General features: G+C 34.3%; 1 protein-coding gene across 1 annotated transcript in view; it reads left to right on the top strand.

Moving 5' to 3' along the window:
- The window catches only part of PSPC1 (paraspeckle component 1), a 58,101-nt gene that overhangs the window by 30,870 nt on the left and 14,395 nt on the right, over positions 1-12,836 (top strand). Inside the window, exon 6 of the mRNA XM_016131728.2 lies at positions 2,277-2,382. Within this exon, the coding sequence (XP_015987214.1) occupies positions 2,277-2,382 (106 nt within the window). The remainder of the gene's footprint in view (positions 1-2,276; positions 2,383-12,836) is intronic.

Genomic DNA, 12,836 nt, shown 5'->3' with positions numbered 1-12,836 from the left:
TGTAAAGATGATCATTAAAACATCTTAGGGAATAGAAAAACTGAAAAACAAACATATGTACAGTAGGGCACGTTCCTATATACTGTCTTTTAATTTAAATTATGGCAATGTCAGTTGTGGTAGAATCACAATTTAGTCCAAAATAAATTTTGGAATTTATGGATAAAGGAGGGAAAAAATAGAAAATGTTTAAAGTGATGTTACCCTTTTACTGTATTTTTCTACTGATTTGTAAATCTTTCCACATTTTATCAGAAAAAAATTGCTTTAACAGTGGGAGAAATACTTTATAAATTTTGTTTAAACATAGCAACACTCCCTTCCCCAGCGTATTCCCAATGTGATGCAAAGACTTTCATACCAGCCCTCTGTATGCTCATACAAGAGATTTTTAAAAGCCAGTGGAAGGAGCACCATTCTTGTGATGTACGTGCCTCTTTCTGACAGCTGTACCTTAAACGTTCTCCCATCTGCAAGGGCAGATCACAGCTTTGTAACACCTGGAGTCAGAGAACCATGGCTACCCACCCTCGTAATTGATTGTCTCTCCAGCCTTTTGCCACAGTGTTTAATGTGTGTTCGGACATCCCTGCACGCTTGTGCAGATGCTTCTGTTCAGTCTACTGGAAATGGACTCACACATGTAAAATGATCTTAGTACTACAGATTGGCCCTCGACAAGGTGGTTGTTGCAAATCCAAAGACCAAAAAGCTTTGAAAACCAAAAACTTTTTCATGTGTCATTCTTTATGTGGCAGGACCCTATACGAGCCTGTTTGATGACAGAACTTGACCTGCACTTATGTTGTGGTCATATCAGACCTTTATTATTGCCACAGAAAGTGGATGGATGTTCATTCCACTGCAGAAGAACTAATGAGATTGAGTATTGGGTTCTACCTCAGATCTCACTGGGGATGTAATAATAGTACATGGACTCTTTTAAATATCAGAAATATCCGATTTCAAAATGCATTTGGCCTAAAGAGCTTTTGAATAAGGGAAATCTCACTGGTACTTATGTGCATTGTCAGCAGTATATGAATACGAAAGTATTTTCTTAACAGTAAAATTTATGAATATATTAATGTCCAAGAAATGGATTAACCAATTTATTTGAATATTTAATTTATTTGAGTATATCGGGGACTTAGAATTTCCAAAATAGTCAGATTCTCCTTGAACCCCCTTGGGACGTTGTCTGTTGCTTGCACGTGGTCTCACAAAGCTCTGCCAGCCATCTTCTTCTCTGACTGTGGAGGATAACGCGACTGCTTAGCTTGGCGAGTGTTGTACAACAGACAACACAAAGTGTCTTGAATTTGGAGTATTAAAGTCAGCATAGAAGGGTGCTTATAAAAGTGACCTGGAAAATGAGACATACTAAGGAGGCATCAGCAGTATATGGTCCTCACTATTTTTTGTTTTTGGGTGGAGAGCATGTATTTTTGAGTTTGATGCAAATGCCAACGAAGTCTTTTACTTCAAAGTAATTTTGTAGGTTTTCCCTCTTAATTGTATTATAACTCATTATTGATTTACTAGTAGTTCTGCACATACATGTAATTTGATTTTTTTTTTTTTAATGCTTGAATATACCTCAAGGACAGAGGCTGACAAACTTTTTTTTCTGGGCAGAGGCTAGATAGTAAATGTTTTAGGCTTTGCAGGTCATATGGTCTCTGTCTCAAATATTCACAGTCCTGTAGCCTAAGGGTAGCTATAGCCAGAGAGAAAGTGATTGTCCTTTAAAACTGAACTTAGAGGAACAAGTGGTAGGCCCATACCTGATCCAGGGATTCCCTTGGTGAGTTGATGAAATGGGGGTGAGAAGGTTTGTTCAGACTTCCTTTTCCACATTAGAGTTTTTGTCCGGGCAGTGTGGTCCTTCACAGTAGCTTATATGAGGTGGGTTCTGAGCATCTTCAAGAACTCTACTTGGCAGTAACGAGTCCAAGGCTTTTCTCTTTATAAAATAAAAGAGTGCATGTTTGAGCTTTGGACTGTAAATTTTTTACTGTAAGTACATAACTACCCTAGTTATATGTCGTTATCTTTTTTTTTTTGATTTATCCTATTATAAGTTACTTTATTTCTTTGATTTATTTACGGTTTGGAGCAAAATAGAAGAAAGAAGGTCAAAATCTGCTAAGCCAGTCATTATTGGCGGATTTGACATTATATAGAACTCATATAAATGATTTTAACTTGAAATAAAATACCCAATTATGGCTTACCTGTCAATCATGCTGAAATTGTTATTTGAAATCTTTTAGACATGAAGAAGAGCATCGTCGTCGTGAGGAGGAAATGATCCGACACAGAGAGCAGGAGGAACTGAGGCGACAGCAAGAGGGTTTTAAGCCAAACTATATGGAAAATGTAAGTAAAATATTAGTGAACTGAAATTATTTTTTGTTATCAGGCGGATGACGTGTATTTAGAAGTTTTTAGATATTACTTTATATAGCAGTATGTTTTCTAATGTTTCTGAATTTGTTTATGTTAAACTAATGATGTTTTTACACCTCTTTCAGGTAGTAAATAATTAAAATTAGTCTCCGAAGGTAATATTCACGTTTTATGAAGTGGATGTTAAAATTTTTTTCCATTTTATCTTTTAAAAACAAATGCTATTAAATTATCAAGAAATCTTGATAAATTCATAATCTCCACTTGACTGATTTTTACCATTTACTGATATTAAAAATTCTTTATTTTGGAAGGTTTTAGACATATGCAAAAGTAAACTAGTCTGTATTCATCACTCAACCATGACAAGTATTAACACATACTTTAAATATACCTGCTTTTCCAAATTATTTTGTATGAAATCCCTGACTTCATATGATTTTATTACATAAGTATTTGAATATGTATTTCTAAAAGATAAGGACTCTTTAGAAATGTCTTTATCATATCTTAAACATTGTCAGCTCTTTATATTAACTGAAGGCCAAATTTGTTCAAGTCTCATCAATATTTATTTATTTAATTTTATGATTAGTTCCTTTAAATTGGCTGATAAATCTAGTCTTTAGTCCACAGGTTTTACTCTTTATTTTTTCCTTTTTTTTTTTTTTTTAAAGAATCAGTCTTGTTGTGTAGAGTATCTCATGTTAAGAATTTTGTTGATTCTATCTTTTTAATGTTTAACAAGTTTCTTCATCTTCGAATTTCTCGTAAGTTGGAGTTGGTTCCAAAGACCTGATCTAACTCAGGTTTTTGTTTTGGGGAGGCAAAATGGTAGCGCAAGCACGGATACTTCACGTATGTTGAAATCCACAGTTTCTTATTGATAACTAACAAAGTTTCATTGTTTACCTTAAATGAATGCTAGTCTAACAATTCATTATTCCGAAAAATATTTATTAGTATTTTTTTCTCTAGCTGTTTAAAAGCCATGATTCTTTAATAAGTTTCTGAGTCTAAAAGTATTGAAGTCATTGGTGCCTTTTTTTCTGACCTACTCTGATCATATTCGTCTGTTTTGGGAAAAATTTTAAACCTTTTTTATTAGAAAGAATGCACACACAGTAAAATAAGTCCTAACTTGTATAGCAGCAAGATTTTATCTTACCTCCCGTCAAATAAATACCCTTTGAATGAAAAGTCTGTGGCATTTAAATTTAATTGGGAAAGTTTTTTTATTTTAAGACATATGACAGGTTTAATTTAAGTGATTTTTTACATTTCATTACCAAATTAGTTGAGTAGGTTTTTTAAGCATTGTAATTTTTTTTTGAAATCTCTAGCATTATTTTGCAATTTGCTTTTCTTCCTTGGGTGCAACACTTGCATAGTGACATTTTAAACTGTGGTTTTAGGTTTTTTGGGTGTTAAATTTGAAAATAAATCTGTTGGATTTATCAATGTGAGGATTTCTATGATGTTATGAAAGAAAGTGGATTTTTAAAAATATTTCAAGGCCATATTTTGAAAATTAGTTACTAGTGCTTTTGCTCTTCATTCAAGATGTAAACCACATGTGATATACTTACTAGGGAAACCTTTTTTGTTCCATTGAGGATTAGAAAATTCTTCCTACTCCTTTTATGTACCTGAATGTTTCTTTTACTAAAGTTCTTGCTTATATGAAGTTGGTGGGATTAGCTTTCTTAATATTTTTCTGGCATACACTTTACATTCTTGGAGCACATGTGTAGCTATTTGTAGTACTGTCGTATACACATGATTTAGGGGGTTTAGAAGGAAATGATTACAATGTATTTTGTTAAACTTGATTAAGTTGACTATCACAAACTATTGCAGAAATCATTTTACAGTTTTTAAAAATATATACCAGTGCTTTATATATCCTCTCTGGCACATAATATAATTCGTGAAGGACAGTTTTAATTTTACTTTTCTGTTAAACTATTTGAAATGTGACTACAATTTGAAATGGAAACACTGTTAACTTTATTATTTTTTTAATTTTCTTTAAAAAAATTTTTAATGTTTAAAATTCATTTTAATGGGTAAAAGTTATAAGTATTTAATGAGCTTTGGGAATAAACAAAGTAGAAATTTAAAAATACTAATGATTTATTGGCATTTCAAAAATAGATCACTTATTGTTCCACACGATTATGCTCTTAGAAAAATTAGATGATTACATATTTTAATATTAAGATGTTTTGTTTTCAAGTAATTGAAGTATGCATTGCATATTTGAAGCATCATAAGGTTAATTTGGCTAGAGCAGAGGTCTGCAAAGTAGTCTGGGACCACCGTTCATTTTCATACCTCTCTACTATAGAGCTAAGAATGGTGTTTACATTTTTAAAGGGTTGATGGGTAGGAAAAAGAGGAATATTAGGCAAAAGGTATTTGTATCCCACAAAACCTAAAATGCTTAACTCTTCGACCCTTTACAGAAAAAGTTTGCTGAACCCTGGGATGGAGTGTTGGTTTTTTTTTTTGTTGTTGCTTGTTTGTTTTTTAAATTTAATACTGATATTAGGCCACAAAGTTAGTGTTCATATTTTTTCAAGAGGAATCATATTAAAAAAATATGCAACAATGGAACTAAATATTTAGGGGAAAATATAGTCTGTGTTCTATTTTTAGATCTTTTTGAGATTAGGAATTATGAATAGAGAGAAGTTTTTCATCATTTTGGTGTCAATTTTATTTGGTTCCTAGCTTCATGATGCTTATTAATATGTACTAACCAAGTACTAAAGAAATATTATTAGAAGCTTTTTATAGGTCTTGGCTATTTTGTGTTAATGGGAAAAACATTGAGGCAATGATTGTATCAGTTGTTTTTTAAAATTTTCTTTGAAAACTGTCTTTGGGAAAAAATTGTTAAGCTATTTTAATGTTTGTTTTTATTTTAAAAGTTTGAAATTAGGCCCTTTTACATGCTTTTTCTTTTTTCACCGATCATTTTAAAGGGAGGAATCGTATGGTAAGTGTTAAGCTTGCCCACGTCATAAAAGTAGATTTATCTAACTTGGTTTGTTTAAGCCCTTACCTCTCATTTTTAATATTCCTATTAGAAATAGTCTAGTACCACTAATAGTTTGGGCTTTGAAGTATAAAATAAATACTGATTTCTGGATTTCGTGCTTTAATAATTTTTGTGAACATAACAAAGTGCTTATAGGAAATTTGTGGGAAAATACATGTCTGGTTACGCTTTTTGTTAGCCTTTAACCTCATAATTTTATGACATACATATGAATAAATTTTTAAGTTTCAAGGATATGTCAGCACTTCATCAATTAGAAATTGTCTTTTTGTTTTCATATTTTATTTCTCCTAAAAGGAAGTCAAGCTTTTTGATAATAGCTGTGATAATTATAAAACGAACATGTTATTTTTTGCTCCTGTAGCATAGTGTTTTTGACTGCTATTACAATGTATAAGTTTTTATGTTGTGCCTTCATTACATTTAGGTTTCTCTTTACCATAGCAGTGAGTGTATTTGAACTATTTTCTGGATCATATTTACTAGGTTGAATTTTTCTGCTTATCATAGTTTTATAGTTTTTGGACACATTATAAGAGGTTATTCTGTTAATAAGAATTGATGAGATTGTCTTTTATGATTGTATTGTGTTTATTTTCATACTAGCTTGAACCACTTATTGTAGATTAAAGTATTTTAAACATTAAGTACCGCAGTGTACCAGCCTTTATTTGTAGGTAGAATTTGGGTTGGAGTATAGGGAAGATTTTAATTAGGATTTTTTTAAAGTAATGTCTAGAATAAACTTTGTTTTCTTGGGAAAATGATGTTGTAAATACCTAAATGTCATTGTAGCTTTAGGAGTTATAGTAGTTATGAAATACATTGTTTAAGAAAATTGGGGTAATATTTAGATAGATCGGATGCTAATTTGTTAGAAGTTTCTTTTTCGGATATGATAAATATTAATGTTTGGTTTTTATTTGTTAAAAAATTTTTTTAGCATTTGGTTTTTAGTGAAGAATAGGCCTTCAGATTTGTTGTCAAATATATACATGAATTGATATTGAAGGATTTTTATTTTTATTTGTATAGGTGGGAATAACCCTGGATATTTGAACACACGTACATAGTTAACCTGAAAATAAGTGTCTGCTGCGGCAGTAATTCGACCCAGCCATGCTCCTTTGTGGGCGGTGTTCCACTGCAGCGCTGGGGTTAGTAACAGTGGGGCCAGCAGTGCTTAGGAGACGCGGGGCCAAGAGGGCCTCTTCTGTGGCAGGTTTTTAACTAGCATGTAAACACTTAGGGAGCTTTTTAAAAATGTGGGTTCTTAGGTATCCAGCCTACACATTGATTTGTTTTGTGATCTTAGTAGATTCTCATGCATTGTTTATTGATCACACTTTTGGCTAAATCCAATAGTTTTCAACCCTGAAAGCATATCTGTGGAACTTAAAAAAGAAAAATGTGATCAGATCCACCAAATATCTCGATACAGTGAGTCTGAGTTGAAGCCATGGGATCTGCATTTTAAAAAGCTTTTCAGTTTGCTTATTTTCATTAACAAAGACAGAAAACCATTGGCCATATGTTAAAATGAGAATAGTAGTAGTTGAATTTTTATGGGATCTGGGGAAGTTTGAATGAAGGGAGAGTTCAGAGTCATTTAGTTGTGGGGACAGGATTCACACAGTTGACAATGTAGATAGCACCACATTCTATGTGAATAATGCTCTGTGGGGTTTGGGTGTGCCCACTTAACAATTGGGCTTTCAGAGACAGAAAGGGTATTGTCTCAAATGATGGGTTAATTTTTAGTTTTTAAAGTATTTCATGGGGACCAGGGGTCAACAGACAAGGGTAGGTCAGGCCAAATCTGAACACTGCCTGTTTTTGGAACAGTTTTATTGGAACACAGCTGTGTTTATATTTTATTCATGGCTTCTTTGCCCAAAAGCGCTGAGTTGACTAGTTGTGACACAGCTGTATGAAACTATATCAAGACTCTGTTGTCTGCAAAGCCTAAAATTTTTACTATCTGGCATTTCACCAAAAAAGTTTGCTGACCCCTGATCTAGGGCTAATCTGGGAGCTGAGGGCAGTCTATGAAAAGTGGCTCATGTTAACCAAACTCATGAAGAGTTTGTGATTTAAAATGCAAATAATTAATTTATATGTTCTTTTCCAGTGTGTTAGAAGGCTCATTGAGCAGAGCACCTCATATTCTAAAACTAAGGTTCCTGAAGAGTCCAAATTAGTGTCCAGAAGGTTCCTTGCTAGTCGTGGTTATAAAAGCAAAAGTTATGGGGAAGAACCGATAAAGCGTCACTGCTCCACAGCGGATACTGGAGTTTCGCGGCTTTTGTTTTAGATTAGAGACAAGCATTGTTCTTTCAGATGTTACCCCCTCTTGATCAGTATCGCCAAATTTGGCCTGATGTTTAATCAATCAGCCACGAATTTCCATCAGTCTCTCTTTTCTGCTTCTAGAGTGAGCACTGTTTCTCTTAGCATTACCCCTTAATTTAATCATAGCCTTACGTCGTATGTGCCCTGTAGAAACTCAGAACAGAAACTTGAGCTAAGAATAAAATTTTATCATTAGGTACTGGCAGAGAAAACTGATCCAGTAGTCACTTAGTAATGAGTAGGTACAAATACATTTTCTGAAATGGTTTGTGAATTTTTGAGAGAAGTTGCCATCTTGTGGGTTCTATATGGCCATCACTTTCTATAAATCATTTAGTTCTAACAAGTGATTTGATTTTATTTCAGTAGAAGATTTTTTGTTTTGTTTTGTTTTGTTTTTTTTAAACAGCAGCATTGAAACAAAAGACCAATTTCACAAGGATTTTCATAGCTGCTTCATCATCCAGTGGAAACCACTGCAGAATTGTTTGCTGTAGGGTTAGGCGAGACTTTCTCTGAGCAGGTTATTACCTACTCTTGGTATAATAGCAGCCCAGTTCCGTGATGTAGCCATGATGGTGAAAATCAGAATGGATAACAGCAGTTATCTCACAGTAGTCTGAAATATGCTCTAGTTGTGACCAGTTTTATTTTCTTAATGTGGTTTTGTTTATTTACCAAAATAATTGATTTTCTATAATGAGCTACAAACTTTTCTGAATATTTGTGGGATATAATCAGAACCTAAACTTTCGTGGTCATGAAATTAAGATGTTTATAATATATACAATATACTCTTGGAAGTAATCTTTAGAATTTTGATGACTTGGGATACTTGGGTTGAAGATACGTATCTATTTTAACCAGCTGCTGAAATCTTTGATCACTTCTCAGAAGGATTATTTAATTAATAATTTTAATAATATCCAATAATATGTAGGGAAAATTAAAAAAGTTTAATTCAAAATGAGAGAAGTGAATATGGGTGCTATTTAAAATTACTTTTTTACATCCAGCATAAATTGAGCTGTCTCAGGCAAACTAAGCATATGTTATGATTATAGTAGTGTTTTTTCTCTGTTATCATTTTCTATTTCAAAGTCTTCTGAATGAGTCCAAATGGAAATGATTTCTGATTTCCCTACACCCTTGTGTATACACTATCAGAGGACATCACTGTACTTAATTATATGTCCTATTATGTCTTACCTTCCATTAGAGTTTCTGAGGAGAAAGTATGTATACACTCAGCATATACATAACCTCCTCTAACTACTCACTCCAGCTGTGATCCTGTATCACTTTTAATATGATTTTTTTTTTTACCACTTGCTTTCTAATTTTTTGACTTTTTTGTCCACTAATTGAGCTCTGAAATTTTTCAAGTCAGAACCTTTGTAGTTACTTAGATGTGAACTGGGAGAATTAAATAGTTATTTGATGTCTGATCTTTCAGATGCCAGCACAGCTCAGTCATAGAGTTTTCGGTGTTTTTTATGGGCCACCATACCTCAGCACTCATGTCTCAGATGTTAAAAGTTAAAACATCAGTGGTTTTGAACATAGGTGGCACTGAAATGTGACTGTTGATTTATTTTTGTAGACTTCATAATGGAATCACATAATGAAGAGTAACTTTTAAAAAACAAATAACCAACAGTTTTTGTGCTTGGTTTTCAGCTTACCCAACTTTCCCAGTGTGCGATTCCACTTGAACTCCCCTTCAGAGCGTTAGACTCACAGGAGGCCTCGGAGGGCTCCCTTTAGCAAGGAAAGAGGGCTGAGTTTTCCTGCTCAGCGCAGTGCTGGGTACCGTGGAGGGTGCAGAGGTGGATCAAACCCAGGGTTGTGTCTAGGACTTAGGGGGTGCAGAGTCCCTCTGTGGAGTGTGAGAGGAGATGAAGCCAAAAAGTCCACAGGGTTTAGAGAAAGGTTCTCTACGAGGGGCCAGCAGGGGAGTTGAGCAGTCTCGGTACTGTTGTGGACCTTCCACCCCACCCCCACCCCGAAATGATATGATTGGCTTATTCCACTGTGTTGTAGGTACACCTCATGTCTTTTAATTGGAAATGGTAAGTTCTCCTATTACTTGGCTCAGAATGGTAAGATCTTTTAGCTAATATTTACCATTTTCAAGGGATTGGAGAAGAGGAGAGTCAAGATTGGCGAATAGAAGTGTTCAACAGAAGCAAACATATTTTTGACATCTGATATGTGTAATATGAATAAGAATTTTGTTTCATTATTAAATAGTTTGATTTAATAGCAAAAGAGTCCATTTAACTTGTTACTTCTGCTTTTGACTTCTTAATATACTATTTAGAGCCCTTATACAGGAGTAGTCCTACAAGGTGATTATGTTAAAAATTTTTGTTTTAGGCCAGTCAGTATCCAGTATCTTCTGTACTTCATATTGAAGGCATGATGCTGTGTAGTATCACCTGAAATGTCTGGATTTTACACCAACTCAGACAGGATAGATGTGAAAGTCAATATTCATGTGCAGTTGCTAACTAATCACTAGTAGTGTAGGAGTAGGAACTTGGGTTTGTAAGCATGCCCTGCTGATGAGATGCAGTTATTTCCGCTTAAATTTTCAAATAACTGAAAGTATATGGGTAAGTTTGCTTCTTTGTCTTATGATATCCTCCAGTATATTGTGCACCATGTTTTAAATCCTGTCTTTCTGGTTGTAAATTTACCATGATTCTCACAAGATAACCTTTTTATTTGGCATGTTATTGCTTTTTCTAAACCTTGCTTTTACATAGTCGATATGCTTGTTATAGTAGTTTCTTTTATAATTGTAAATTTTAAATAACGTTTGAATTTAGTTAACCATGAATAATTAAAAAGTCACTATATTTTGAATCTCTTGCTTTGTTATCTGCTTAGAAAAAATATATTTGTCAAAGTTTCAAAGCTTCAGTACACTGCTAAGATAATTTGCTTAATGCCTACTATTAGAAACAGAAAAAGATTCTGTTAAATACATACTTAATTTTTAATGCATTGAAACAACATGCTTTGTTTGCTGCTTCTGCTGCTTACTTCTGTTGGCGGCACCGATTTGGAATACCTTCTTGTACAGTTTGTATTTGTTCTTTGATTTCATCTGTCATACCTTAATCTTGCCAGTCCTGATGGTGGTTCTGACTTTGATAGGGAAATCTGCTGGGTAAGAGCTTATGGAGAGAGAAATGCAAACTAGTCACTACTGTTATGTGACCTTGGTTAGATTGTGTTTGTGTTACAGCTGTGGTATCATTATTGCTGGTTTTGTTAAGAGTTTGTGATGAAATAAGTCAATTTTAAGAATAATCCCTAATCAATCTCAGTTTTAGGAGCACCTCTTCAGGGAGAGTTCGCCATGGCGATTGAAAATGGCAGTCTGGAAAATGCCCCTGGGTTATATAGATTTAAAGTAAACTCAGCTGAATGTAAACTTATTCTAATAATTAATTTGTTTAAAATCTTGATTCCCCTCTGTGTCTGCATGCTGGATTATATGTAATTACAATTAATTCGTGTTGTGGTAAGAAAGCCACTCATGTATTATGAAAAAGCAGCATTTAATTCTGCTACGTAGTTGAATTCGACACAACAGTTTGAGTGAATAATTAGTTTACTGAGTTATGTGATCCAGGCTTTAAAAACGCATCATTGAATGAATCTCATTTAAGAGGTACATGTCTTTAGGTTAATGAATGCAGTGAGCTAAGAATAAGTCCCCCAACTCACATTTACTAATTCTATTTCTGATTCGAAATTTGACAGGTAATAAATACTTACTTCATGACTAAAAGTTGTGATATAAATTAAGTGATTATTCAAAGAAGTCTTAAAAGTTTTATTTAAATGAATTTTATTTTTTTAAAGTAGTTTTAAGTTCACAGCAAAATTGAGCAGAGGGCACACACATTTTTCATGTACCTCCTTCCCCCCTGTATACACACAGAATCCTTCAAGATCAAATTCTCACACGATGGACTGGCGCATTTGTTATCATTGGCACATCCTCATCACCCAGAGTTTACAGTACATTAGAGTTCACATTTGGTGTTGCACATTCTCTGGGTTTTGACAAATGTCTAATGTCATGGATCCACCATTATAATGTCACACAGTATTTTCACTGCCCGAAAAATCCTCTGTGCTCTGCTTGTTCATTCCTTCAGCCCCCATGACCCCTGGCAGCCTCTGTTTCTGTTACTGTCTCCATAGTTTTGCCTGTCATACAGTTGGAACCAAACAGTTTGTATGTAGCCTTTTGATATCAGCTTAGTAGTATGCATTTAAGGTTCCTCTGTGTGTTTTCATGGCTCGGTAACTCATTTATTTTTAGTATTGAATAATATTTCCTTGTCTGAGTAGACCATAGTTTTTTTATTTATCCATCACTTGTTGAAGGACATCTGGTTGCTTCCAGGTTTTGACCATTACAGGTAAAGCTGCTGTAAACATCCATGTGCAGGTTTTTGTGTGAATATGTTTTCAGCTCCTTTGGGTAAATACCAAGGAGTGTGATAGCTGGATAGTATGGTAAGAGTGTGTTTAACTTTGTAAAAAACTGTTAAATTGTCTTCCAAAGTGGCCATTCCATTTGCATTTCTACCAATAATGAATGAGACTTCCTATTGCTCCACATCCTTGCCAGCATTTCTGGTTGTCACTGCTCAGGATTTCGGCTGTTCTCATGGGGGTGTTGTGGTGTCTCACTGCTGTAATTCGCAGTTCCCTGATGACATAGGATAGAGTTTCATTTTAATAGTCAGACCTAAGGGACATTTCCCCAGTGCTCATGAGAGCAGGTGTTTAGACATGCATGCATTCACGTTGAGGAGAAGCCACCATCAATTGTACCTGTTAAAGATTGTCCTATGTTACTAAAAATATTTCCTCCTTCCCTATCCAGCAGAGAGATAGAGTGACAGAGTGACAGAATGAGGGGGAGAGAGAGAGAGAGAGAGAGAGTGTGAGAGAGAGAGTGTGAGAGAGAGTGAGA

Source organism: Rousettus aegyptiacus, unplaced genomic scaffold (genome assembly GCF_014176215.1).
Source record: "Rousettus aegyptiacus isolate mRouAeg1 unplaced genomic scaffold, mRouAeg1.p scaffold_m13_p_11, whole genome shotgun sequence".
NCBI lineage: Eukaryota > Metazoa > Chordata > Mammalia > Chiroptera > Pteropodidae > Rousettus > Rousettus aegyptiacus.
The sequence above is the reverse complement of the archived record's forward strand: the minus strand, read 5'-3'. Positions and strand labels throughout refer to the sequence as shown.